The sequence below is a fragment of the Sodiomyces alcalophilus genome, assembly GCF_042370955.1.
Source record: "Sodiomyces alcalophilus JCM 7366 unplaced genomic scaffold ACRALscaffold_1, whole genome shotgun sequence".
Classification (NCBI taxonomy): domain Eukaryota; kingdom Fungi; phylum Ascomycota; class Sordariomycetes; order Glomerellales; family Plectosphaerellaceae; genus Sodiomyces; species Sodiomyces alcalophilus.
The window spans coordinates 3,064,441-3,089,964 of NW_027263532.1; the positions used below are offsets into that span (position 1 = coordinate 3,064,441).

General features: G+C 55.8%; 11 protein-coding genes across 11 annotated transcripts; 6 read left to right on the top strand and 5 right to left on the bottom strand.

Moving 5' to 3' along the window:
- Positions 1–355: 355 nt before the first annotated feature.
- On the bottom strand, positions 356–1,159 carry ACRALDRAFT_2038997 (uncharacterized protein; the record flags this gene model as incomplete). The annotated part of the gene is made up of 1 exon (XM_071020920.1): positions 356–1,159. One exon carries the CDS (start codon positions 1,157–1,159, stop codon positions 356–358), a length of 804 nt encoding a protein of 267 aa, XP_070879354.1.
- Positions 1,160–2,082: 923 nt separating this feature from the next.
- Positions 2,083–3,952, top strand: ACRALDRAFT_1059826 (uncharacterized protein). Its single transcript, XM_071016115.1, has one exon. It carries the CDS (start codon positions 2,257–2,259, stop codon positions 3,583–3,585), a length of 1,329 nt encoding a protein of 442 aa, XP_070879355.1. The 5' UTR covers positions 2,083–2,256; the 3' UTR covers positions 3,586–3,952.
- ACRALDRAFT_205692 (uncharacterized protein) lies at positions 3,633–4,151 on the bottom strand (the record flags this gene model as incomplete). The annotated part of the gene is made up of 4 exons (XM_071021790.1): positions 3,633–3,647; positions 3,694–3,872; positions 4,038–4,089; positions 4,140–4,151. 4 exons carry the CDS (start codon positions 4,149–4,151, stop codon positions 3,633–3,635), a joined length of 258 nt encoding a protein of 85 aa, XP_070879356.1.
- Positions 4,152–4,247: 96 nt separating this feature from the next.
- Positions 4,248–7,430, top strand: ACRALDRAFT_1059824 (uncharacterized protein). The gene is made up of 6 exons (XM_071016114.1): positions 4,248–5,172; positions 5,268–5,350; positions 5,446–6,039; positions 6,130–6,239; positions 6,334–7,047; positions 7,138–7,430. The coding sequence occupies exons 1-6, from the start codon at positions 4,705–4,707 to the stop codon at positions 7,230–7,232; spliced, it is 2,064 nt and encodes a 687-aa protein (XP_070879357.1). The 5' UTR covers positions 4,248–4,704; the 3' UTR covers positions 7,233–7,430.
- Positions 7,431–8,035: 605 nt separating this feature from the next.
- On the top strand, positions 8,036–10,974 carry ACRALDRAFT_1059822 (uncharacterized protein). The gene is made up of 4 exons (XM_071016113.1): positions 8,036–8,488; positions 8,589–8,674; positions 8,781–9,635; positions 9,733–10,974. The coding sequence occupies exons 1-4, from the start codon at positions 8,383–8,385 to the stop codon at positions 10,696–10,698; spliced, it is 2,013 nt and encodes a 670-aa protein (XP_070879358.1). The 5' UTR covers positions 8,036–8,382; the 3' UTR covers positions 10,699–10,974.
- Positions 10,975–11,808: 834 nt separating this feature from the next.
- On the bottom strand, positions 11,809–12,449 carry ACRALDRAFT_1059818 (uncharacterized protein). Its single transcript, XM_071016112.1, has one exon. It carries the CDS (start codon positions 12,430–12,432, stop codon positions 11,815–11,817), a length of 618 nt encoding a protein of 205 aa, XP_070879359.1. The 5' UTR covers positions 12,433–12,449; the 3' UTR covers positions 11,809–11,814.
- Positions 12,450–12,474: 25 nt separating this feature from the next.
- On the bottom strand, positions 12,475–14,235 carry ACRALDRAFT_205690 (uncharacterized protein; the record flags this gene model as incomplete). Its single annotated transcript, XM_071021789.1, has 10 exons — positions 12,475–12,508; positions 12,554–12,597; positions 12,626–12,679; positions 12,774–12,929; positions 12,954–13,470; positions 13,541–13,556; positions 13,626–13,740; positions 13,774–14,005; positions 14,097–14,130; positions 14,175–14,235. The coding sequence occupies 10 exons, from the start codon at positions 14,233–14,235 to the stop codon at positions 12,475–12,477; spliced, it is 1,263 nt and encodes a 420-aa protein (XP_070879360.1).
- A 2,748-nt stretch (positions 14,236–16,983) lies between these two features.
- Positions 16,984–19,245, top strand: ACRALDRAFT_1059817 (uncharacterized protein). Its single transcript, XM_071016111.1, has one exon. The coding sequence runs from the start codon at positions 17,564–17,566 to the stop codon at positions 18,905–18,907; it is 1,344 nt and encodes a 447-aa protein (XP_070879361.1). The 5' UTR covers positions 16,984–17,563; the 3' UTR covers positions 18,908–19,245.
- Positions 19,246–20,030: 785 nt separating this feature from the next.
- On the top strand, positions 20,031–21,212 carry ACRALDRAFT_2024347 (uncharacterized protein; the record flags this gene model as incomplete). Its single annotated transcript, XM_071020212.1, has 2 exons — positions 20,031–20,100; positions 20,248–21,212. 2 exons carry the CDS (start codon positions 20,031–20,033, stop codon positions 21,210–21,212), a joined length of 1,035 nt encoding a protein of 344 aa, XP_070879362.1.
- A 34-nt stretch (positions 21,213–21,246) lies between these two features.
- On the bottom strand, positions 21,247–22,158 carry ACRALDRAFT_2062089 (uncharacterized protein; the record flags this gene model as incomplete). The annotated part of the gene is made up of 5 exons (XM_071021991.1): positions 21,247–21,384; positions 21,516–21,751; positions 21,832–21,878; positions 21,953–22,032; positions 22,114–22,158. Coding segments are annotated over 5 exons (546 nt in total), but the record flags the coding sequence as incomplete, so codon positions are not given.
- A 1,265-nt stretch (positions 22,159–23,423) lies between these two features.
- Positions 23,424–25,190, top strand: ACRALDRAFT_2024349 (uncharacterized protein; the record flags this gene model as incomplete). The annotated part of the gene is made up of 2 exons (XM_071020213.1): positions 23,424–23,623; positions 23,876–25,190. 2 exons carry the CDS (start codon positions 23,424–23,426, stop codon positions 25,188–25,190), a joined length of 1,515 nt encoding a protein of 504 aa, XP_070879364.1.
- Between the last annotated feature and the right edge of the window lie 334 nt (positions 25,191–25,524).

Genomic DNA, 25,524 nt, shown 5'->3' on the forward strand with positions numbered 1-25,524 from the left:
GGTTTGGCGTACTGGAGTTGGTTGATACCAATGGCATGTGAATTCTCCGTCGGATGGACGTTCACGGAAGCCAACGTTTGCATTTCATGTTGACAATATACTTTTATTCGAATAGGCGTACGAGCAGGGTTTCTGTTCCTCCATTTCAGTTTCCCTCGTTTCCGATCTGGCCGATGGAAATCTCGGATTCAGAACACATACAAACCAACCGGGCCTTCATCCTTTACTTGGCCCAAGATGATCATTAACGATCCCATCCGTCTTTGGCCGTTTATTCATCATTCGCAAAACATGTAAAAAAGACAGCAGCGCGTCAAACGACAAACCCTTTCGGTCAAGCCAACCCCGTCAACCATTAGATAGTAGTTACAGCAGGAAAGTATTCCCCGTCGTCCTCCGTCGGTGCCCTATCGGAATACGAGACGCCGGGCATCCTCGCCCTCGAACTGTTGGGCGACACGCGCGCCACGCTCCTGACGCTGGCGGGGCTATTGACCACAGAATGGGGCCTCCTGCTGCGACGCCTACCCTTCATCGTAAGGCCGCCATCGGTGCCGCCGCTGGAAGCCCGGCGATGGTGTCTTGCACCTTGATGCATCCTATCGAAGAACTCGAGGCGCGAGTTGATCATGGCCCAGCGCTCGTCGTCGGTCTCGTCGTCGCATCCGAGCCGCCAGCCACCAATGCCCTCAAAGTCGCGGCCGATGCCGATGCTCGGGATGAGGCCCACGTTGCCGCCGTTTTCGCTGGCGAGTGGCGGGGCAGAGACGTCCCGGCCGGCGGCCGAGGTCGAGGACAGACGGCGGGAGCGGGGTCGTCGTCGCTGCGGGATGCGGTTCAAGCTCAGGCTTCGAGAGGCGTTGGTAAGCAGTGGGACCGAGGACACCGGGGCCGACTCGCCCGGCGGCGAGGAGCCCAGGGAAGAAATTGGCGATGGCGGAAGCGATACGGGACCGTACGGGGCGTGCCAACTGTGGCGGATCGGGGTGAGACAGGAGGGCAGAAGAGACATGAAGAGCTGGACGTAGACGAGGAGGAGGCGGAACATGAGGATGGCGAAGGAGATGGTGGTGGTGACGCCGGCAAGGATGGCGAGCGGGATGGTGAAGAACATGATGAACGGGAAGATGACGATGTACGAGGCGCTGATGAGAGCCATGGGGGGCAGTTGACAGCCCTGGCGATCGGGCGGCAGTGATGGATAGACGGTGGTTGTTAAGTGCAGTCGGATGCTCTGATTCTCTTCACAGTATCTCAATATCATGATTTGAAGTCGGCAGAGTGCCGATGGCGCAGCCAAACCAATGGCGTCTTCAACCAGAATGCATCCTGTTCCGCCAGACGAGTAGGTCGATTAAATTTCCCGCGAGCCACGGTGTGTCAACAGAGTTAGGTCGCTCTCTGCCGGCAATGGCGGGGTGGCCCGGACGGGCGCATAGGATTGCCAAGTGATGAGACTCTCGGGGACACTTGGGGATTCCCAGATATTTGTGAAACACTAATAAGGGAGAAACTGGAGAAGGTAAATTTAAGGCGTTGCGCAAAGAGGGGATGTATGACAAGGACGAGAGGATAATCCTAGGTTGTACAGAGGGAGAAGTGCTATGGTGTTGCGACGATGGATAAGAATGGTCTCAGTCTGGCGGGAATGTCACATGCCTGCGGCGTGCCTGGCTGATAAGGAAATAGGTACGTAACTATAGCGATAAGAACAATGGCTGGCGTTATTACTAGACCGTTGGAGCGATTATAATCTGGCGACCGGTTGGAATTGAAACCACTGCAGTGAGTATCCGCACTTTACTCGTCACCGTGAGAGCTTAAATAAACAAAATACGAAGTACTGAAAGTCCGTGACCGAAAGTCGTTTATTGTCGGTCTTCTACCATGTGATACTGTGGAAGGGGCAAATCAGTGAAGCATTCCATGATTACTGACAGAGAGCTACTAAGTACAGACAGGGTGTCGTCATGCGGGGTAATTCAGAGTGCCTCACGAGTGGCCCGTGGGTAGGTAGGTACTTGGCAGATGTATGTACACCGCACGTACCGTCCGTGCAATGGCCTCTTGTTGCCCGTTTGACATCATCCTACCACAGCATCGAGTCATCCAGTTCAGTTCCCCAGGAAGAATCAAGCCATTGAATTCACGACATCCTTCCCTAGAGCTTGCCTTCCTCGTGTTCTCCCGCGTGTGATTAATTGATACCCAAAAGTGGTTTGTAATAGATGCCTGGATTTCCCTCTTCCTTCAACCATGTGTCGACAGCATCACGGCCAAACCAACGACGACATTAGAGATGGCTCTGGCCCCGGGGATCCCTTCCCTTGGTCACTTGGCGTCTACGATGCTCATTGTCACCCCACCGACACGATGGTCTCTCTGGAGGATATCCCACGCATGAATGCCGCCGTCCTTACCGTCATGGCAACCCGGTCACAGGACCAATCCCTCGTCGCCGACGTAGCCGCATCGCCTCTCGCTGTTCGCACCCAAAAAGACGTCTCGGAACTTTTAGCCGGCAACCGAGACCGCAACCAGGCACGTGTCGTGCCCTGCTTCGGTTGGCACCCCTGGTTCTCCCACCAGCTGTACGACGACACCGTCCCGGAATCCGAAAGGACATACCGCCCACCGGCGGACGGGAACGAAAAGGATGTCCGCTCCGCCAAGCGAGCCCACTACTCTGCCGTTCTCACTCCCGCGCCCAAACCAGACGACGACGCCTTTCTCGACTCGCTCCCAGAGCCCGCAGCCATCTCCTCGTACATCGACGCCACCCGCAAACGCCTCCTGGACAACCCGCTGGCCCTCGTCGGCGAGATCGGCCTCGACAAAGCCTTCCGCCTGCCCCAGCCTTTCCCCGACGACCGATCCACCCAAGCCGCCGACGACGGAAAGACCCCGGGAGGTCGCGACGGGCGTCTCCTCAGCTCGCAGCGCGTGCGTATGGACCACCAGGTCGCCGTGCTCAAAGCGCAGCTCCGACTGGCCGGAGAGCTCGGCCGGGCCGTCAGCGTGCACGGCGTGCAGGCGCACGGGGTCCTCTACGATGCGCTGGCGTCGTGCTGGAAGGGTCACGAGCGGGAAGTGCTGAGTCGGAAGGAGAAGAGGCAGATTGCGCCGGGGGCGGAGGACTTTTCGTCGTCGTCGTCATCGGCGTCCGAGGACGAGGGCGAGGATGCGATGCATGCGAGTGGCAGGACGGCGAAACGCGGAGAGGATAAGAGTGGGATGCGTCGCCAGGGAGGACCGTACCCACCGAGGATATGCCTGCACTCGTTTTCGGGGCCGGCGGAGATGCTCAAGCAATACCTGAACCCGGCTATCCCGGCGCGCATATTCGTCTCCTTCTCCACGGCGATCAACCTCGGGACCGCGGGCGGACTGCAAAAGTTCGAGGACGTGCTGCGGACGTGCCCCGACGACGGGGTGTTGGTGGAAAGCGATTTACATGTGGCTGGTGACGAGATGGACGCGGCACTCGAGTCGATGTACCGCAAGGTGTGTGAAGTGAAGGGTTGGGGGCTCGAAGAGGGTGTGAGGAAGATTGGGGAGAACTACCATGCGTTCATATTTGGGTGATGGTTCTGGGAAGTACAGCGGGATTGTACCTCTTGAAGGTAAGATCATCACCCGTGATCATGCTTCCAGACAAAGAGTTCCATCGAAGGAGGGTTATAGAGACGGCACTTGGGTAGATTCAAAAGACGTATCTAGCATGATGCGAGTTGTTTGGTATGTGGATATGCTTGAGGAGTCGAAGGGAACTTGTGTACCGTCCGCTGTTTCCGGGCATATGGGGCGAAGTACATGTACTTCGTATGTTGTACCGGCATGGCACGGAGCAATTGGAATGACCGAGGGTACGTCTTCGGATGTCCAGACACGGGTATCTAAATCGAACGTAATTCGAGATAATATCATCTTTTTCCTATCATTTATTCACGGCAATATAGTAATTACATGCTCGGCGAAAATCCGTTACTCATGATAGGTAGTATATGTGCTTTTGTTTAGGGTTAGCTTCGGTGTACCAAAGTATTCCCCGTCCAGGTTGATCGCCTCCCTCAGCGACGTCGGCAGAAGCTAGCTCACCCACCTAGTCTAGACCCCACTAGCTTACCGGCTCCTCCCACGCGCCCTGCCATCAGTATCGGGGAGGTACATGTGTCATGCCTTTTTTTCTCTTTTCATCTTTTAACTTCCCCCTCTTCTCCGTTATTCCCACCTTCTCCCCCTCTTCCCCGAGTCCACCATTCCCGCTTCATCCCATCACCCGTTTATTCCCAGTAACAAGGCGGCCACATCCCCGACGCCGTCGCAAAGGGCATAAGAAACGCCGCGGTGCACAGCAGCGCCATTTCTCTTATTCCCGGAACCCAACCCCCCAACCAATCCTATCGGAATACCGGAACGGCCCCGGCCACTGTCTCAAACCTGGGAATACGCTCGGTCGTGGAACGGGCTCGGCGGAGCTCATCGCCCGTCTGCATTACTTTCCGGGGTTGAAGGTCGCCGTTGAGAAACACACTTGCAACGGTCGGGACGGCAAAAGGCTGCCCTGTTGGCACGCCCCGAGATTCTCGGCACACGGCTGTAAACTGACAAGCCGTTGCCAATTAATTCCCTCGTTAAAAACGGGAAAGAGAGGGAAAAAAATAGGCAAAAAGAACGACGTCACAATCCCTAGCGTCATCCGTCATGACGGACCACTCCGACCCTCACACTTTCGCACCCGACCACAATGCAGCCCTGACCCCGACATCGGTCTCATCGATATCGGCCGCCTCGAACATTTACCACTCACCCGGCCCAACATTCGGGAGATACCAGCCACAAACACAACCACAACCGCAGCTACAGCCGCCACCCCAGCCGCACCCCCAGCCCCATGCTCTGAACAGCGGGTCCTATCTCCGCCACACCAACGGCCTTGGAGCCGCTCCCCTGGGTTTCGACGGGCATAACGCCTATGGCCATGTCAAGGAAGAGGATCCGGCCACAAGCCCAGACACCCATGGCAGCCATGCAAGCTATCTCAGTCATACCAGTCCTGCCAATCCTGCCAGCCCCGTCGATGGGCAGCAGAATCAGCAGCCGCCTAGAAAAAAGCAGAAGCGGAACAAGCCCACGCTGAGCTGCCAGGCATGTGTCGACAGGAAGACCAAGGTACGTGCGCCGTCTCATCCATGTCTACGTGTTACAGCATTGCCTTCCAAGACAAAACTCCGTCTTATACTAACTGGTGTGAATCACTCCCGTAGTGCGACAGAGGGAGGCCGCACTGTCTGGCCTGTATCAAGCGGCAGACGGAATGTAAATATGCCGCCGTGGCCAACTTGCTTGAGTAGGTTCTCTTGTTCAACTCTCACCCCAATGTTTCCTTTTTTCCAATTTCTTTTTTCCTCCGTCATGATCGGCTCGAGCTCATCCGGATATCAGGGAGACGAACCGTACGGCGGCCAGTGGACGCCGAATGACCAAACCGCCCAAGAAGAGCGCCGGGGACCGACCGGCGTCCAGCATCCCCAACGTAGCCGACCGGGGCGCCATAGACGGCCGTAGCTTTACCTCGCGCGGTCTGTCGACCTGCCTCCTGTCCAACGTCCCCTACTCGCAGCCGGGCGCGAGCAACGTCTTCGGCATCGGCTCCGAGCACCCCTTCGCCAACTACTGGACCCTCGAGGGCGGCCTGTCCGAGGTCATCTCGGTGTTGCCCGAGAAGATCCAGGCCGACATTCTCATGTCGCAGTACTTCGAGGTGGTCGACCCGGTCTACCCCATGATCCACCGCCAGACCTTCTACGCCGATTACGAGCATTTCTGGAGCTTGCCGCTCGAGGAGAAGAACCGGGCCGATCCCGACTTTGTGGGGCTCATCTTCACCATGCTGGCCCTTGGGACCCAGTTTGTCTCGACGTCACCGCACCAGGGGAAGCAGACGGCCGAGTTTTATGCTTCGGCGAGTAATCAGGCTCTGCGGATATTCTCCTACCTCAGCACGGCGTCTATACGGTCTATACAGGCCATGGTTTTGTACGTCTTTTTGCTTTGTCGTTTTCTTCTTTTGTACTTTTGTATTTTTCTTTCTGTCTCCGAGACGAAAATTGACCCTGGGACCGCCAGGATAACCTACTTTCTCATCAACGACAATCATGCATCGGACGGCTGGGCCTTTTCCGGAATACTGATACGGCAAGCACACGCAATGGGATTGCATAGGGATCCGAATATCGGTAAGCTGTCCGGTCGCCTGGCCTCATCCTTTCCTCCTAGAACACTTCTAGCCAGGCCATACAACCGGTTGCTGACAGTCATCGAAAATAATAGTCACTCCGGATGCAAGCCCATTTGAAAAACAACAGAGGAGGAAACTGTGGCAGGCGGTCTTGTTGCAGGACACGTTCTTCACGGTCCTCCTATCGCTGCCGCCGTCGGCCACGCACACGGACGTGTCGGTGGAGGACCTACAGGACGACGGGTCGGCGATCGCGGCCAGCGACCCGACAGACCTGGCGTACATCCGCGGGTCGTGGACCCTGGCCAACCTCGTGCAGGAAACCATCTGCTCACCGCGATCGCTGGACCTGCCCATCTGCACCACGGCGCGGCACAAGTCGCGGCTGGTGGCGGACTTTCGGGCAGTGTACCGGTCGTTCCCGGACGTGTTCCGATCGTGGGACGCCAACAGCCTGACGGCGCTGGCGCAGTCGGGGGACGGCAGCAGCAAGCGGGTGGTGCGGCAGGCGCTGTTCCTGTCGAGCAACTACTACCACAACCTGATGCTGGTGCACGCGTCGGAGAGCCCGGAGGCGCCGGTCAACGTGCGCGGGGCGCTGGACGCGGCGCACGACGCCATCAACAGCTTCTTCGTGCTGTTCAGCGTCTTCGAGCACGAGGCCCGCGTGTGGTGGGTGTTCAACCACCGGGCGTTCCTCGAGGCGCTGTGCATCGGGAGCATACTGCGCGAGGCGGCCAGGGACGTGGGCGGGGAGGTCCTGCTGGCGAAGGATCCGTTGTTCGTGCGGGCGCGGGCTGATATTAGTGAGTAGCGTGCCCTTTATACTGACGGACCCTATATCTTCCCATCTTCTCCTCTTCTTGTGCCATGCAGTGCTGACGTTGGGCGGCCAGCTCGGATGATTGAGATTATGCAAATCATGGGCGAGGGGGAGCAAGGGTCGGATGTGGCGCGGTCACGGGTGCAAGTGTTACGGGAGTTTTTGTAATTTGAGTCGCGTACAATGGGTAGTTGGCGTTGTTGGGGGTAGGGTTCATGAAGTCTGGAATAAGACGGGATTAACTCGGAGTTCGGTCCAAAAGTGTTCCGATACTCCGTACAATGGATAAGAGCATTAGCATGATGACAAATTTCACAGGGGCAGTAATCCCACAGGCTTCGCTTATCGGCTACCACATGGAGGTATAAGAATAGACGACGATACGACAAGAAGCCAACGACCGAGTCTGGAGTCAATTGCCGTATCAGATCTTTTACCGGGTTTAGTTGATCCATAAGGCCAAGTGTCAACAAGCTTGTCGGAAGGGTAAGGTAAAGATGGATTGACGGCGGCTCTTCAATTCCCATTTGGAAGCGTGCAGCCAGGCAGCCGAATTAACAGAGCTGTCAATGGCTAGAGATCAGTGGTAGCGATATGTCCCTGAGCTGGACACGTCCTAATTTACGGGGCATTACTCCAAAGGGTTACCGATTTTTGGCGAGGCCCAACCGTGGGCTGACGGAATATTCCAGTGTCATGTCGCCGGTACAGATTCCGACAGGGTCCCAACATCAATCCAGAATTCGACCCGGTCAATGTTATTCCTGGCCGCCAATAAGATCGCCCAATGAAGCTACTTATCAGTGACTTGCTTAGCCTACGGTAATTGCACCAATAATTAAGTACCAATAAAGTACCCAACTAGACGTTGCACAGCCTCTTCCCTCTGCTCAGCCCCTCTCCGTCTCATTTCCCGTCGTTGGTTCCTTTCCCACTCATCGTCCATTCAGTCATTCCCTCACTCAGTCGGCCGTTCATCAACCAACTCTCGCAAATCATCGAGTGTATCGTCCCGTTTACGGCGTCTCGATTATTCGAAGGCGGGAGCACCAATCCGCCTTCTTTTTGTCGCTGTTTCCCGCCACGTCATTCAAGTGTTGTCGCGACGGGAAGATCGGGTTCTCCCATGAACCGTCTCGGGTAGAAGGGCATCTCTCTCCCGCAGGCCCTAGATTCTCCCTCCCACATCCCACTCTGCGGTTGTCGCGTGCTGCCAGACCGATCGGATTTCTGCCCTTTTCGACGTCGACCGACCGACCGCCAGACGACAGATCGTCGACACACCCCGATCTAGTCCTAGTACCCCGTGACAGCCGCCATGCGCGGGCCTCTCACTCTCGGGGCTCTGCTCGTGCCCCTCTGGTCATCACCGCTGGTCGGTGCCCTGGCCGTGGACAATCCGTTCAACATTAAAGTACCACGGGGTGAGCTGCTTCTCCCCTGATTATCAGTGCCCAATCTGGTTCAATCCTGATCAAGACGGGATATGTCATTGAGGTCAGAGCTAATTGACGGGACCTGCAGGAGCGCCAGCATCCCCTCGAACCGCCGATGTCCTTCTCTCTCTCGATGTTCCGGCCGTCGATGGCTCCGACCGCACTGAATCTCACGTAGGCATGCCCTGTCCCTTTTTTCGCGTCCCTCTCCCAGAGCTTTGTTCTGTGTCGCCTTACGGCTCTTGTTGCTCACCATGGTCCTACTTGAACGCATCTGTAGTACCTCCACCTCAAGTTCGGAGAGGTCGACACACCATGTGGCACCCCCGACATCACTGTGAATGGCAGAGCTATTTCCCCAACCATCACCTCCGTCGCCCCCCTTACTGGCGACTTGGTCTTCCGCGACCTCGACCTGAATGTCGACTCTGAGAAGGCTCCATCCGATATCTCTACCATCGAAGCAGTATGGGCCGTCGAGTGCGTGCGAGACCCATCTGACCCGGACTCCACCGACTGGGATATCGTCGGCAGCGAACTCCAACGCTTTTTGTTCCACATACGCGACGTGGGCGGTCGTGACCTCGACGAGGGCGGGCGTATTGGTCCCAACATTGCTGTTGAGTTCCGCCAGACCGACCCCGAGATTCTTGACATCATGGGCCCCGCGACCGTCGTGGCCCAGGGCGACTTCTCCGCGCTCTCGGCCGCGGAGGAGATGTCCATGCTGGCCGACCTCGTCGAGCTCGAGGAGCTGCATCGTCAGCTAGCGGACCTCCAGGCGACCGTCGCCCGTAAGCAGGCGTACATGGCGTCGGCGTATGGTCTCCGTACCTCGACGACGGGCGAACAGGGCGAGTGCCAACTGGGCCGGTTACGCTGCGCTGTCCAGAGGATCGCCGACCAGATCAAGAAGGTCATCGTCCAGATCTTCGGCGAGGAGGCGGTCCGCAATTGTGACCTTTTCTCGTGGGATAAGTCGGACCGAAACCAGACCGAGGATCCCGATACCTCGATCGACACCATCCTGCGACCCAAGCCAACCCATGAACACCCGCTCGTTGGAGAGTCTGAACCATCGCCAGGGTCCTCCTCTTCTCTTGCTGGGGAAGAAAAGCCTTTGTCGTTTTTAGACGTGAGTCCCTCCTGTTCATCAAACTCGACTTCACCCTCCCGTGATGCGTATGACGTGGTATACCGACTAACTCTCGGCTCGGCTGAGCGCATTCCAGGACCATGGCGATGACGTGTTATTCTATCTCGTCCCCATTATCGCCGTCATCAGTCTCATATGCATGCTTCACTGCTGTTGCGTTCGATGGAACGCTCGCCGCGCGTCCCGGGACTCGTGGTGCGCTCACAACCGCCGCGAGGAGCTTCGCCGCCGATGGGCCGAGAGGCGCTCTCGTGTGACTGAACGCTGGGCTATCGTAAAGGCGTCCGTACGCAGGGTTTTCGACCGCATCTTCTGTCGTGCTAGTCTCGAAGACGAAGAAAAAGAAGCGGAAAGGCAGCGGGTGTTGGAGGACGGTCACGGGCCCTCCCCACCGCCGCGTTGGGTGCCGATCAACCGCCACAGCACCCAGTTCGATAGGGTCGCCACGCCTCCCGTGGACTTTTTCACCATAGGAAGTGATGTGGACGACGAGGAAGCCGACGACCACCGCCGCGTGCTCGGCCGACCGCGCAGCATACGGGATAGCGAAAGCATCACACTGGTGGGTACGGAAGGGTCTGAGTCGGGGAGAGACTCGGACGATGAGGATGTCGACAGTAACGACGAGAAAGGTCACAGTCTTCTCGAGAGCGATGACGGGGCAAGCGAGAACGAGAGCGAGAGCGGGGTGTCGGATATGAGCACGACGATGGAGATGGACCTCGCGCGGTTCCGGGAGGCGACTATGGTGGTGAGTAACATGGTGGCGGCGGGGGAAGGGAGGATGCGAATGCTCGAACGGGAGCAAGTGCGAGAGCGAGTGGCCCAGGCGAGGAGTGAGTGGAGGCGCCCTTTGAGCCCGGCGAGCTCGCTGCCGGGGTACGCGAGTGACGACGGGCGACCGCCGACATATGAGGATGCGAACCATCCCGGTGGGGCGGGTGAGTTGGCCGACTCGGTCATCGCGAACGGGTTTCGGTATGTGCCTGGGAGTGTGTCGGAACTTGCGGGCGCGGGGAGGGATGACCACGAGAAGAACTGATTCATATATCGAGTGTGGATGATGGGGATGTACAGCAGGCGAACGATTTATTTTGCTGGGTTCTTTTGGGAACGGGATCTGCCCTGGGGTTAATAGGGACGTCTGTCCCATTCATGCCGACGCATATGGACTATTTTCTTGGACTCTGTAAATTACACCATTTCGCTGTGTCGGGATTCCTTTTGTAGCAGGGCCGGCAGGTGTCAGGTCGGCATACAAAAATATCCGTGGTCTCCGACTCGATTTGCATGGTTATCGATTCCATGGAAATACTACTTTTTTTTTTCTTTCCCTTGGGTGATGCTAATCTTCGAGGCGGATGTCGAGGTGGTGTCTGAATGATGCAAGAGGAATCTCAGCGACTCGGAACGTAGCCAAGGGCGGGCGGGGCTCGGACATGCATTATTTCTCCAGTCTGCATCTCCCACACCAACCTCACCCTACTACTACTAATCATCCCCCTCAAATGAGACGACTCTCACTCAAAACCCTCACATTCCCCATCCACCGTCGCAGCATCAATACTCAAGTCTATCACCCCACCCCATCCAGGCGGAACGAGTCCATTGCACACCACAAGGCCATGACATCCACAGCCCCTCCCGCGCCCTGGCGCGACCTCTTCCTCGACCATCTCAACATCACATACAACAACGGCGCGGAACCCATCGAATTCACCCTCGCGACGCTGCACCCCCTGACGTCAACGTCGCCGCCGTGCATGCAAAGAAAGCACGGCGACGACAACGACGCGGCACCACCCCCGCCGCCACCGCAGACCTACGTCCCGCGGGCGCGAACCTGCATCTTCCGAGGCATGTTCGGCACCCTACTCCCCAACGAGCGGAACACGGCCCCCCGAAACAGGGAGGGGATGGAATCCGACATGGTCGCCTTCACCACGGACGCGCGTATGGACAAGGTGCCCGACTTTTTCGGCGCCGCTACCCCGCGCGCGGGGACGTTGGGGTCAGGCGGCGGAGGGCCCGTCGAGGCGGTCTTTTGGGCTCCCGGGAGGAAACGCGAGGGCGGGAAGGAGGCGATGACGCAGTGGCGGATTCGTGGGGAGGCGTATGTCGTGGGGCCTGATATCGAGGGGCGGGATGAGGTGGGGGATCAGGGGAGGAGGGAGAAGAGAGAGGGCGAGGGAGCAGGGAGAGGGGGGGAAGAGGGCAAGGACAAGTGGAAGAGATTCCTCCTATCCCAGATGCGGGACACGACGGGTAAGGGGGGTGAAGGGTTCAGTTTCGCGAGGGAGGTCACGGCGCATTTCGGCAACTTGGGTCCCCTCATGCGCGGGTCCTTTGCGAACCCGGCACCGGGGACGCCGATTCCGCCGGAGGGAGCGGACGATGCGGCCGAGAGGGTGGGAAGGAGAGTGGAGGACTTGTATGACCCCGCGGCCCGGGCGAATTTCCGCGTCGTGGTGATTGTGCCCCGGGAGGTGGACCAGGTCGACCTCCGCGACCCGCAGAGGCCGAGACGGTGGGTGTACCGCCGGGTCGGGGCCGAGGCCGGAGAAGGGGACGATGAGCTTGTGGAGGGGAAGCATGCGGGGAGGGTTCTGGATGGGGAGTGGGAAAAGAGGGAGGTTTGGCCGTGATGAGGGCTGGTTTGATGGGAGAAATGTAAGGGGGTGGGTGGTGGTGTCGTCGCCTGTAGTTTGATCAGTATGATTCTGTAGGCTACGGAGAGATGATATAATTCATTGGGAAATATTCGAAAGAAAATCATTCGCCAAGATTCGTTAACAATAAAAAGCTCGAAATCAGTTCTTCAAAAATGAATAGAAAGAAATACATAACAATACCTCACGTGTCCACACGACGTGACATGGCAAAGCGGATTACATTACAGAATGCCAGGCGTACTGAGTAGTCGAGCCGTGCCGCTTTCCCGCTACGCCACGATAAACACAGCCACAGACGCCACGGGATCGTGGGTGGGACACGGTGTTTATTACGGGCATGAATGGCGCCAGCTGATTCGTCAAACCTAGCCTATCCGGCCGGCAGGCTAATAATATACGAAGTACATGGTGGCCAAGCGGGGAACCCTCACCGACTTATTCGTACCGTATTCCTCGCGTCTTCAAAGCAGCGGCTCCAACCCAGGCTAGCCCATACGAGTACAACGTATGTCACCGAGTAGTTGTTAACTGCCGCAGTCCACTTTTCGCCCTTGGACATGCAAATAGATGGCCGTGTGGATGTTGGGTATTGGCGTGCTACCTAACGCCCTCTGTAAGTGTACACTAGATACGAGGAATTGGTGGCGCGGGGACTGTGGTTGGGTGTATGGATCGGACGTTCGATGTGCGGAACGTCGTAGTGTAAGTGTGCGCCGTTGGTTTGTCTCCCCCGAAAGTCGATACGTACGAAGTACTGCGTAGTGCCCATCTCGTTTGGCATCCAATCAATCTCCTCCCCGTCTATCATGATAGCAAGTCGCGTGCCGGTTCTTCCGCCTCGTTTCCTCTCGCCACGTCTCCTCATGAATCGGATCAGCTTCTGAGTTTTCGCTGCTAATCCGCATGGCAGCCCTGTACACTGTATTGTCGACGGGGATGTGCCTGGCGGAAACGGAGCCAAGGCGTAAATCATTGCTCTACAAAGCTCCAAGAGAAGCCTAGACCGCGGGAGTTTCCCCACCCGGATCGAGCAGCGCTTCCCCGAGGGACCAGTCAGACATCTCGGGGTTGTCAACACAAACGGAATGTTATGAGATGACGAACCGGTGTCGTCAATAGGTATTGAATCGCCAAGAGAGCGGCTGTAACTCGATGTGTTCGTAGGTATTTTCGATCAAAACACGTCAATCATTATGCCAAGTGACAGCCTACTCCGGTTGTTGATTTACTCGCGTCCGCAGAACAACAACGAAAAAAAGAAAAGAAAAAAAGGAAAGGCTGGGTTCCATTTTGGCACCATTCAAGTACTTTGTAGGTACTTGATGCGCATCAGCCCTCCCGAAATGCGCCATCCCGCCGACTCCATATTGAAGGTTCCGGGAAGAGACTCGAAAACCGGGGAAGGCCTGAAACTACGTTGTATACTTTCTCGGACTCCTCCGAACTGTCCTGGAATAGAAAATCTCCGCCATCGTCAGCGGAAAGTGAGACGCATTGTGTATCGTTAGCAACGGCAACGAATCGAACCGACTCTGATGACGTACCACGTATGCATCAACGAACGCGTTGTGTAACGTGGATGAAAATGGCCCGGAGACGACTTCCAAGCTTAGGCGGTGGACGGCCGAGCCGGTGCGCGGATGGATTCGACACGGCCGGCGCGGCAATAAGCCATCACTTCTCCGATGCCGAGAGAGCGAGACTCCTTTCTCTGGAGGATAGTACTCGGATATAGGGGGCGGACGGGAAGGAGTACCTACGTACATACCAAGCTAACAGGTCGGCCAAGAAACGGGCCGAGACTGTCGGTCGCTTTAGACAAGCGATATATCGTATCGCAGCCCACTTGATTCTAGCCGTGCGGCAAGGTACATGGCATATGGTATGGGTACGTGTGCGAGGCTCATGCGAAGCAACCTCCGAGCCAACGGGCGATAAGAGAAGGCACCTTACGAATATGATCCCTATCGTGATATCAAATCGTGACGGGCGGATATATGGTTGCATGTGAAAAGTGACGCTCTCGGCTTGAAATGAATTCGGCCCTAGGTATGCCGCGGACTACGAACGAGCCACAACCGATATGGGCCAAAAAGGGTGGTTGCGCCGTGAGCTCCGGGCTAATCATGCCTGTTGTTCTAGTGTACTTAGTAGATATCCCGATGCGTCCGTTGGGCATATGCCATGCAAGAGTTTCGACCAATGAATTGGTTGAGTACATAGATGGGCTGCAAAGTGCGTGGTGCAGCAACTCCTCTGCATATCGGCAGCTTTTGGGGTATTCAACTCGCGCCTCGCGGTCCACACTCTCTTGCTAGTTGTTGGTCCGTAGGAGGGATATTAATCGTACTTCGTACTCTGGTAATGAAAAGTCCTTGTGCAGTGGGAGGGGAAAGAAGAGAAGAGAACCAGTAAAAAAGAGGAAAAGAAAGGTGGCCCCGGGATACGGACCAGTATCGTAAGCGCCGAAGCAAAAGGATCACGGAGGGCCGTTGTGAGGCCGTGCAAAGACACCGAAAAAGGGGCCGGCTTATGCGAGACCGCGGCGGCCGCAGATGCGTACAATTGCACTGGCTGGCAGAAGCACCGCAACGCGCGCGGCCATCTAGCGGTCTGCATGTCGATGGGGTGGAGGGGGTGCCGAAGGATCGAAGAACCTACAACGTATATACAACGTAGTGTACCATACGCATGCGAGGATCTACAGATTAAGCGATCTGAGCAAAGGAATCTTGTTTGTGGCACAGCAGCGGCATGCGAAGCTGAATGCTGCACGGGATCGGAATCCATGCATCCAAGACACCTCCCATCAGAGGGCGAGTTGGCTGGCAGGCAGCGGAGCCGTTTGTCGATCGATCAGGCATGAAGAACAAGTTGTCACTGGCTCCGGTAGAGGTACAGTAAGTACCTAAGGTATGAAGTGCATACCTATGTACCTACGCATAGGGCTCGCTTGGTACCTAGTGGTACATCAATGGCCAGGGCAGTGGGGAAGTACGAACGCCGAGATCAAGCATGAAACCACACTTGCAGACCGCTCCAATCAGTACCGTCGTCGCCTGCTTCGTACGAGGCATGTAAACATGAACATTGGCAGGCTACCTAGGCGAGGATAATCGAGGGAGTACGGAGTATGTAGTCAAATAGTAAAGGTAGCTGACACGATGCAACCACGGCAGTCGATATGGAGGGAAAGCTTAGTTGCGGCATTAAACACGCATCCGCGTCCTTTGCAAGATTGGGTAAAATGCCTTGTGACCACGGGACCCTACAAAGCACCTATCGTAACCTGTATGGTAATTAGTATGGGCACGTAGGTAATTAGGGGCGGCCCGCACCATCAAAAGCGCGTCGTGGAAGAAGGGTTGATTATTATGTATCCATACCTCATCAAATAGTATAGAAAGCCGAAATGAAACCTGACTCGGTCCAATGCTTTCCTAAAACACTGCCAAGAGGTAATGGTAATCTGTTGGAGCAGAAGCCTTGCGTTGGTTGCTTATTCGTATTGCTCATCGCTTGTATGACAACATACGAATACCTACAACGTATGCGGCCAACTTTGTACCTTATCAACACTGTAAAGCGAGAGGAGCGCATTGTTCCAAACTGTTGTTGGAGGTGTCCGGTAGCTTGATTGAGAAAACGAACAAGCATCACTTTTGCATCTCTGAAACTCGGAAGTACGAATACATTTGGATTTTCCCATTACTCTTCGTGCGAATCGCGGCCCACTTCTGCCAACGGTCGAAAGGCGTAAAATGAAGCAGAAAGCGGAGACTACGTGCCGTTCCACCGTTGCAGTACACGTGTAAGTGTACTGGGGTAAATTAAGCTGTACGGTATTTACACTGTACCTCACACGGAATACCTTATGTAATAGTATGCTGTAGTAGGTACGTTGTACGTACTTCGTAGTTCGTAATACTTCGTACCTGCACTCTTTACAGCTCACGATCCCACGATGTAAGGCCGCGGAACTTGCCATATTTTGCATGTCATCAATCTTGTAGGGCAGGCATGGACGAGAGCTAACTTCCATCCTCCGATCTGATCTGACACGCTTCGTTTAATAGCTTTCTGATCCCCTTCTCCTCGATCCACGCTTTTCTAACCTTTTCTACCTCTTTCCCCCCTTCGACAAACCCACAACAGCCCCGTTCCCCGCCTTCACCTGACCAACATCCATGCATACTTGCTACTGACACGCATACGGAAACCGGATACCCGAAAAAAAAGAAAAAAAAGAAAAGGAAAAGGAAAAATACATACAAATATTCAGTCTGCTTCCACTACCGACACCATTGTATAATTTGCTCGCCAGGGTTCCGCGCGCGGACATCTACTCCTCTCTTGTCTGCTGATCACCGACCGAACAGGGGTCGATGAACAGTGCACTCTAGTACCTACCTGGCTGCATGCAACTGCTATCGAACTACGAATACACTACCTGCGCTGTATGTACAGTGGGCAGTGGGTTGTATTACTACACTACTGCGGCCACGAGCTAGGGCTCCGGGACAACCTTGGACTCGACCCGCTCTCCGCCTCTGCCGGCCCCGTCAACAAAGATTCAAATTCATTGGCAGAAACATCGAACCCACATCCTCACCCCAATCTTTTTGCGCGACCTTACAACGTATACAACGTACAACGTACACTCTGCTCTCTCTCTCCGCTCCGTGTCTCGCCCGTTCGCGCCCGTGGTCTCATTTACGAGGCACAAAGTAATTACAGTGCCTACTAGCGCCTCCCTCGACTGCCGAAACATTTTTCCACTCTGTCTCATTGTCACACAGCTCGCCACGACACGACTGACCGATCAATTCCACACGACATCCTTATAACAAAACGGCTGGCCCGCTTCGCTGCTTGTGGCAGAAGGGGAAAGAAGCCATAGTGTACGACACAGCTTCAACCTACCGAACGAATTGCACGAATTGCACGAACAGCTGCCGACCGACCTGACCTATTATTTCACCTCCCTCTGCTGCTCCCGTTAGTCGAGCTTTGCCGCCTCAACATCAACAAAACACAATTGCTACAAGCCATTGGATACCCACCCCATCTCCGACGATCAATACCTATATTTCCAGCTCCTTTTCTCCTCTCCTCGCCTTTCCATCCGTCCTAATTCATCCATCTCTTTTTTCCAAAGACGTTAGGTTGGAATATACCTAACGTCTTGCCAAGTTGCTCACCACGGCTCACCCGGACGACCACCGGGTTTTGATCATGGATGCCCTCCGCAGCATCACCAACAACGTCCCCGACTGGCTCGATCGACTCGACAGACTCGGCACCCAAATCGACCAACGCCAGGCCGAGCTCGCTGCCCTCGGCGGTAGCAGCTCGGCCCGGTCCCTCAAGAACAAGGGTTCCACCGAGTCGCTGAAGCTCAAAGACCCCATCGACCCCGACGACGCCTGTGCCCGAATGTCCGCAACGCCCGTGACGGATGACAGAACAAGACAGGACGGGAGGAATAGCTACCAGCCCCCAAGCCCCGGCAGTAGTGGGACGCCGTCGGCGGTGCAGAGGCAAACACAGCAGGCCGTGGCCAAGGCCCAGGCACGCGCTCGCGCCCATGTCCAGAGGCGTCACCGACCCGGGTCCATCATCTCCGCCGAGAACGCGCCCACCCAATATCGATCCCGAACCATGATCATCGTCTACTACGATAGTTATGTGCAGAGCTTCTTCGAAGAGCTCGTCAAGTTCGTATCGGCCAGCCGAAACCTCATGCGGAAAGCGAGGATGGCCGCCAAAGTCGCCCAGATCCGCCGCCTCGCCGAGATGGAAGCTCCCCGGGACACGGGGGGACAAGACGGGTCCGAGTTCGAGCCGGATCCGGGTCCCGCTGAACCGAACGGAGGCGATATAGAACCGCTGCCTTCGCTGCGTTACATGAACCCAAGGCGTACAACGGGTCCTGGAGGCCTGGCCGGCCTGACGGCGGGTGGTCCGAGATACTACCAAACGCCACCGCGAAATGTGCTGGGAGCCGCGGGGAAAGATCCGTTCGAGGACCTGGACAAGAAACTGGAGTCTGTCCAGTCCATGTGCGAGCATGCAGCCCACCAGTTCCTCCGCCACGGCGACTGCATGGAGGAAGTAGGCAACATTCAGAAACAGCTCGCCCAGACCAAGGTCCTGGCGGATAAAGAGATGGAAAGGTTACAACGGGAGGATCCAGATCTTCTGAAGGACACGAGCGAGGCGGGAAAAGCCCGGACGCACCGGCCGGCGAGCATGCGACGGGAGTACAACGGTACACGGACCAAGAGCCCGTTTCTGTCGGCGGCCATGAAGATGGCAGTCGATGAGAAGCTCGAGGTCGACGACGGGTTCGAAGCGGAACAACCGGTCCTTACACCCGCCATTGCACCCGCCATTGCACCCGCATCTACACCCGCGCGGCAAACAACCGACACCTCCGCCTCCGCCAAGATCGAGGCAGACGATGATGCACCCATAGAGGCCGACGATGATGACGAGGGACTGGGCGAGATGGATGTGGCGCCGCCGAAAGTACAGTTCCGCTCCACACGGATGATGCGAAGACCACTGAAAGCTTGAGGCGAGGGGGTCCCCATACCGCACTTTCCATGCGCACTTGCAACTTATATATATACACATTTAACTGATGGATAATTTGGCGACGGGCAGGGATATGCCTATTTATATTCTTACTGTTCCCGGCATTCATCCGAGCTGGAAAGGAAAAAGAAACAAGCTGTCTGCGTTTGATACGTCTTTGACCGTTCTTCCCTTCTCATAACATATGGCGATATAGGTTGCGCACGTCTAACTTTTTGTAATTCCCTCGGAACGGCGGCTCAAAAAAAGAAAAGAAAATGGAAAATGGAATACGTGGCGGTAGGATAGAAACGACTTCGAATAACTTGGAGTACATTATCCACCACCTACGGAACAATAACAGCACGTCGCGATGTTACACAAACGGTTTATGAACCGTATCCTTTAGCGACTCTAAGTCCCGAGAGGATATTCTTCCAAGGGACCCTGAAACATTGACCGGAATCTATTCGTATATCAGAGATACCAATATTGATACTCTCCTGATAGTCGCCGCTATCACCCAGACGAGGGCAGACGGACCTAGTCGGCCGCGTTCCCGGGGGGTACAGGTATAGGTAGGTACCTTATACAACGATATGCAAGGTGACTGCTATACGTCGTACTTGGCCAACTAGTACTGCTACCCAAGGTTGAATTCGGAGACTGTAATGCCGCTCGCCCGTAATCCGTGTATATGGCTTTAGCTTATCCGCTGTCCGTACGAAGTAATATAACAATGATGTGAGCACCTACGAAGTATGATGCACTTATCTTGACCGAAAGATATGCAGTCTGTGGCGCTATATCTGAGAGTGATTAGGTACTGGATCTATCCCTATTTCCATATTGTTCATGTACAATTACTTGGATATAGTGCAGGTATTCGTTGTCTTCGTTTCGGAAGGGAGATCAACATACGAATCAGTGAGTGACATTGGCCAGGTACCCCTCGGTGGGGCACAGTGTAGCTACCTACCCCTCACTACGCCCTGTGCGTGTGCAACTACCGAAATCCCACCGCGTCTCCAGACGCACACCGATACATCACGATACGATACCGCCATTCTCTCCGACGAAGTGTACGCTTGTTCGTCTTTGTGGGGAGCCGGAACCAGCAAACATGGCCGAAGCCAAGGCGAACGCGGAGGCCTTGATTCCTCGGTTCAAGCTTGAGAAGCTGCTTAATCAGGGTAAGTTTGGGAGAGAAACCCTGCTATCGTTAGTTAGGCCTTTGCGTACTGTAATATCGTGCTTCTGCCTCCAGGACAATACTTCCCGATGGTGTCAAGTAGAGCCGCTGCACTCGTTTACTGATTTCGATTTGTGCATCCCTGCAGACCAGGGTGGCAGGAGGTCTTCCCTCCTAGGTAGCATCGACGGCACACCGGCTCTCCTCATCCTCGAACGCGCCCCGTTCCCTACCGACACGGCCTACCTCGGTGCCACGCCCACTTCGCTCGCTCGGCTCCGGAACCTGGGCGCGAACGATGTCTACTTTTGGTTCTTGGCCCGTAGCAGCGGGCTTGCCGCCACGACGACGGCCGCCGAAAACAACGACGACTTCTTCGCCGACCTCAAGATCAACCTCATCTACCCTTGCACGGAGACGCACATCAAAAAATACAGCAAGCAACCGGTCCGGCTGGTAACAGAGACGCCCCAGATCTACCGCGACCACGTGCGGCCGTACATGCAGCGCAAGCGGGACCAAGGGCGGCTCAACTGGGTATACAACATCATCCAAGGGCGCACCGAGGTGGAGGACGTCATCTTCCGCACCCCGCTCGGCGCCGCCGGCGACGAGGGCTTCCTCCTCCTCCCGGACCTCAACTGGGACCGCACGACGCTCGACGCGCTGCACCTCCTCGCCCTCGTCGAGCGCCGCGACCTCTGGAGCCTGCGGGACCTGCGCCGCCGCCACGTCCCCTGGCTGCACCACATGCGCGCGCGCCTCGTCGACGCCACCGTCGCGCGCTACCCGTCGGTCGAGCGTGACCAGCTCAAGCTGTACGTGCATTACCAGCCGACCTACTACCATTTCCACGTCCACATTGTCCACGTCCAGCTCGAGGCCGGCGCCACGCAGGCCACAGGCAAGGCCGTGGGGTTGGACAGCATCGTCGAGACGTTGGAAGCCATGGGCGGGGACGATGACGATAGGGGCATGGACTGCATGTCTCTTAGCTACACATTAGGCGAGGCGAGCGAACTATGGACAGAGGTGTTTGCGCCTCTCAAGGCGCAGCAACAGAAGCAAGAGAAGCAAGAGGAGCAAGAAAAGGAGCAGAATCTGTTGCGATAAACGACGGCCGTCAACCTCGACCCGCGATGGACGGCCGCTGGTACAGCCTTTCAATGTTCATCACGAGGTCATTCACGCCCGGACCGTACCGGCAGTCTTTCCATTCACCTCCGTCGCGGATGCAGTATATTTCCTCGTCCAGCCGGACGGTGCAGCTAAACTTGACGCCGGCCTGACAGGGGTGAGACATGTTAGCACACATACACTACAGACATATACAGATATTCACATATACGCTAGATTCCACTGGCGTCCCTGGGAAGGAGCCTCTGGAAAAAGGGACGGAAATCTGGGTCTTCTCACCTTTGCCGACCTCGTCACGCTGTCCCGCAGCATGCCGACACCGTACGCTCCGTCGTCCTTGGCGGCGCAGTCGTTGAGCGCCTGAAAGTCGATGGCGTGTTCAAGGGCACAGGCTTCGATGAGGTCTCTCTTGGGGATGTTCCTCCAATCGCGCGTTATGCACATGGTGAACCCCAGGTTGATCTTGGGATCGGGGTAGAGCTTGGCGGCGCAAAGCTCGATGATGTTCCCCATGCCTATTGGGAGGACATGGCTTGTTAGCTTGTTCATTGGTGAGGCTTGAGTGGGAAAAGGTAGAGATTGGATCGGGACAGACATTCGTCGGGGCCATGTCGGCAGTCGACGCCGTCGTTTTCGGTCGGCCTGTTCGAATCAAGTCAGCACACAAGTTGCACACGGACAAATCATTCCTCGCCATTGTAAAAGGTAAAACGTACGTTCCAATGAATGATAGAGTCCAATTCACTTTTCCATGGGTCTGCATCATGACGGGCAAGATCATGTCACGCAGGCAATCCTATGTCGCCCATCGCAAGTCAGTCGTCGGCTATGTTCAGGTTGAAGATGGATCTATTATTCTCTCCCCGATTCGGCTCACCCTAGCATCCGGACACTTGCTCATGATGTGAGCCTCGAGTGGTACCAGCCTTCGGGCTTTCTGGGCGTCGGATTCGGGCTGCTTCTGCACAACCTCCGGCGCGGTGTCGTGCGGCTGGGTGACGACGACGGCCGGGCTCGAGACGGTCCACCAGATTGTGTAGGCCGCAAAGCAGAGCATCATCATGAGCATGATGGACCGGCCTCGGCGGTTGGGCCGGGCGGCGGGGAGGTAGAGGCTTCTCTTTTCGTCCATGGTTGACGGGTTGTCGTGGGGCGGGGCGCGAGGGCCGCCGTCACAAGGCTTTATTTTTGGGTCGGGAAATCTTTTCGGGGGATTCGAGACTGAGGATGGTCGGGTCGAGACGTCTTCTAGGCGGGGATTGAGGGGACGGTGTAGGTGTTGCATCTGTCCATTTCGACTCGGTGGACAGTCGATGAATGGATGCGAGCACAGATCGGGGACTTATTATGACGATGGTAATGTGGTACGTTCTTTTTGGAGCTAAGTGGCCCGACCGCCAGATGTATGTGTCTAACGCCTTTGGTCTTAGCCAATGTTGGTTCCCGAATGAGCGGGGCGGGTGGTACTTTGTGAAAGAGCTCCTTACCTTAGCTAATCCTCTGACTAAGACACGAGTACCTACGGTACACCGTATTCATACGTTATAGACCAAGTACCTAGGTACACTTCTGGGCCTGGGAATCCGAATACATCGGCTTCAACAGAGGCTTTTCTGGAATCATTTCCTCTTTTGCTTCTCGTTATTGCCTCATATCGCAATTCTAGGCAATGACTACGCCATATGTTTCAAAGCAGCCACGTTCATGTATAGTCTATAAGGCTTTTCGCTCGATCCCTATCCGATCTGTCTGGTGTTTTTAGCTGCCATTTGAATACGAAGACTGGTACTTACTCAGGGGTAAAAAGACCCGACTCCAATTCACGAACTACTTCGTACTATCTACATAGGTACGGAGTCACAATTTCTTGCTGCTCAGCGCCTGACCCGACCTGACCTCTCCCGCTTCACTTCGCCCATCTGCACTCGCGCTGTTCACTTGTTAAAAGACCCTCAATATGCCAATATAATTTAGACCTCTTTCCCCCAGAATCAGGGTCCATGTTTATCCTCTAGCCAAACCCCAACTCATCAGTAAGTCAGGTGTCATCGGCTCACATCTCTACCCTTCTCGCAGCTGACATGCTCATCCAGCGCCGCATGAACACGACTACACAACCACACAAGGACAAGGCCCGCGGTTTTCCTTTCATAGCTGCCAACCCATTATCCTTGAGCCACGGAAACCATGGATTCTGGGTTTCAATCACAGGAAAGCCTGGAGGACTTTCTGGCCCCGATGCGCATCAACTTCAACACCATTCATGACCTCAGCAGCGCATTCTACTCGACCTTTGTGGACCTTGCCGCCAACAACCTCGAGCAATTTCTTCCCACGCCTATATCCGAATCGATTCTGCGACCCGTGAGCCAAACGGGTCAAGGCAGGTGAGTCGACTGTTGTGCATGAAAAAGACGAGAGAAATCCGAGGCTAACCTTTGAATCTTCGTCGCAGACATCTAGCTATAGACATGTAAGCAGCAGCACCTGTATCATCGTCATGGCATGGCTGCCGCACTGACCGTATTTCGAACCGGCATCAAGCGGACCGAGTGCTGACATTCCCTCCCTCTCAGCGGCGGAACGAACCTCCGAGTCGGATTTATCGGACTCTCGGAAGATATTCATCCATCTGACAGCCCCCTTGCCAACGGCGTTGCATCGACAGACAGCACCGATGGCGCTTCATCACCGCGGGTCTCTCGCCTCAAGGAGAGATCATGGCCCATTGCCGAACCCCTCAAATCGATGGACACGACCCACCTCTTCGACTGGATAGGCGAATGCATCGCTGCCGTCGTGGCCGAGGCCTGCCGTGACTGGAGCATCCCGCCCGACAGAGAAATCCCCCTGGGAATCACCTTCAGCTTCCCCATGGTGCAGAGGTCCCTTAGCGAGGCGACCCTCATGGCCATGGGAAAAGGCTTCGTCCTGAAAAGCAACCTCGAAATCGGCCCCTTGCTCCTCGAAGGCTACGACAAGGCCCGCCGCGGCGCTCGCCTCCCCCCCCTGCGCATCACCGCCATCGCCAATGACTCGGTCTCGACCCTGGTGTCGTTCATTTACGAGTATGGCGAGAGCGAGCACGGCAAGGGATCCATGGGTCTGATCGTGGGCACGGGCTGCAACGCCACCGTGCCGCTCAAGCTCGCTCGCCTCCACGAAAGCAAGCGACCCCCCGTCGTCAGCCTTTTGCCCGGGGAGTCCCTGGACGACGTCCGCATCGCCGTCAACACCGAGTGGAGCATCAACGGCACGGCCGCGCCCTTGCGGAAACTGGGCCTCGTCACCGATTGGGACGCGGCCCTCGACGCTGCCGGCGAAGTCCCCGGCTTCCAACCGCTGGAGTACATGACGGCCGGCAGGTACCTGGGGGAGCTGGGCAGGCTCATTCTGGTCGACTACCTCCAGCGGATCCTGAACCTGGCACCCGACACCTTTCCCACCGCACTCGCCAAGAGGTTCGGCGTCACCACTACGTTTCTCAGCAAATACAAGGGCCCGGACCTTTCGACACTCGCGGGCTTGCTCGAATCCGAGTTCCCTGCGTCCACGGCTCGACCGCCGTTCGAGTGGACGGAGGAGATGGCTGCCTCCCTGTTCACCATCACCAAGGCTGTCCAAACTCGAGCTGCCGGCATTCTAGCTGCGGCCATCATTGCTCTTCTGAAAGTATCTGAAGATATACCGACGAGCAAAGACCCAACAACACGAACAGACGGCTCGAACGGAGATACGGCCCGGGTAATAGGTGTGGGATATACGGGAGGCTGCATCGTTCACTTCCAAGACTACCTCGCCGACACGCAAGGGTTCGTCGACGGGCTTATGGAGCGAGAATTTGGGACTTCGCCGCCTGTTAGGGTGGTGCTCAGTCCCTGTCACGATGGGGGGATCAAGGGAGCGGGTATTCTGGCTGCCGCTGCGCAGTCGAGCATGAGGACCAAGACATGATGCATACACGGAGTATGGAGTGGGACTTTTGGGATATGGCACGCGACGATACCAAAGATGGAGGATAATCTGTAGATAACTCGAGGACGAGTATGAGGATATGGATGAGGCCTGCGTAAATACGATGATCTCACACAAACATCCTTCTGGTGCATGTATGTAGTATACATTATATGTGTATGTGTGAGCCTTGGCTTCATGGACTATATTAATGATGCTCGCTGGCTTTTGATGGGTGTCCCTAAACCCAAAAGGAAAAACAAAAACAGAACGACAAGAAGGAATTGCAATAGTAACAGAAGAAGGATGAGAATAAAGAAGAGGAAGAGAAAAC

Excerpts from the sequence above, each read along its gene's own strand:
- ACRALDRAFT_1059824 (XM_071016114.1), top strand. The coding sequence starts at position 4,705 with ATGACGGACCACTCCGACCCTCACACTTTCGCACCCGACCACAATGCA. Across the intron at positions 5,173-5,267 it reads GTGTCGACAGGAAGACCAAG|TGCGACAGAGGGAGGCCGCA; the intron begins GTACGTGCGCCG and ends TCACTCCCGTAG. Across the intron at positions 6,240-6,333 it reads GCATAGGGATCCGAATATCG|TCACTCCGGATGCAAGCCCA; the intron begins GTAAGCTGTCCG and ends CGAAAATAATAG.
- ACRALDRAFT_1059817 (XM_071016111.1), top strand. The coding sequence starts at position 17,564 with ATGGATGCCCTCCGCAGCATCACCAACAACGTCCCCGACTGGCTCGAT.
- ACRALDRAFT_1059826 (XM_071016115.1), top strand. The coding sequence starts at position 2,257 with ATGTGTCGACAGCATCACGGCCAAACCAACGACGACATTAGAGATGGC.
- ACRALDRAFT_1059818 (XM_071016112.1), bottom strand. The coding sequence starts at position 12,432 with ATGATTTTCTTTCGAATATTTCCCAATGAATTATATCATCTCTCCGTA.
- ACRALDRAFT_1059822 (XM_071016113.1), top strand. The coding sequence starts at position 8,383 with ATGCGCGGGCCTCTCACTCTCGGGGCTCTGCTCGTGCCCCTCTGGTCA. Across the intron at positions 8,489-8,588 it reads CAACATTAAAGTACCACGGG|GAGCGCCAGCATCCCCTCGA; the intron begins GTGAGCTGCTTC and ends CGGGACCTGCAG. Across the intron at positions 8,675-8,780 it reads CCGACCGCACTGAATCTCAC|TACCTCCACCTCAAGTTCGG; the intron begins GTAGGCATGCCC and ends ACGCATCTGTAG.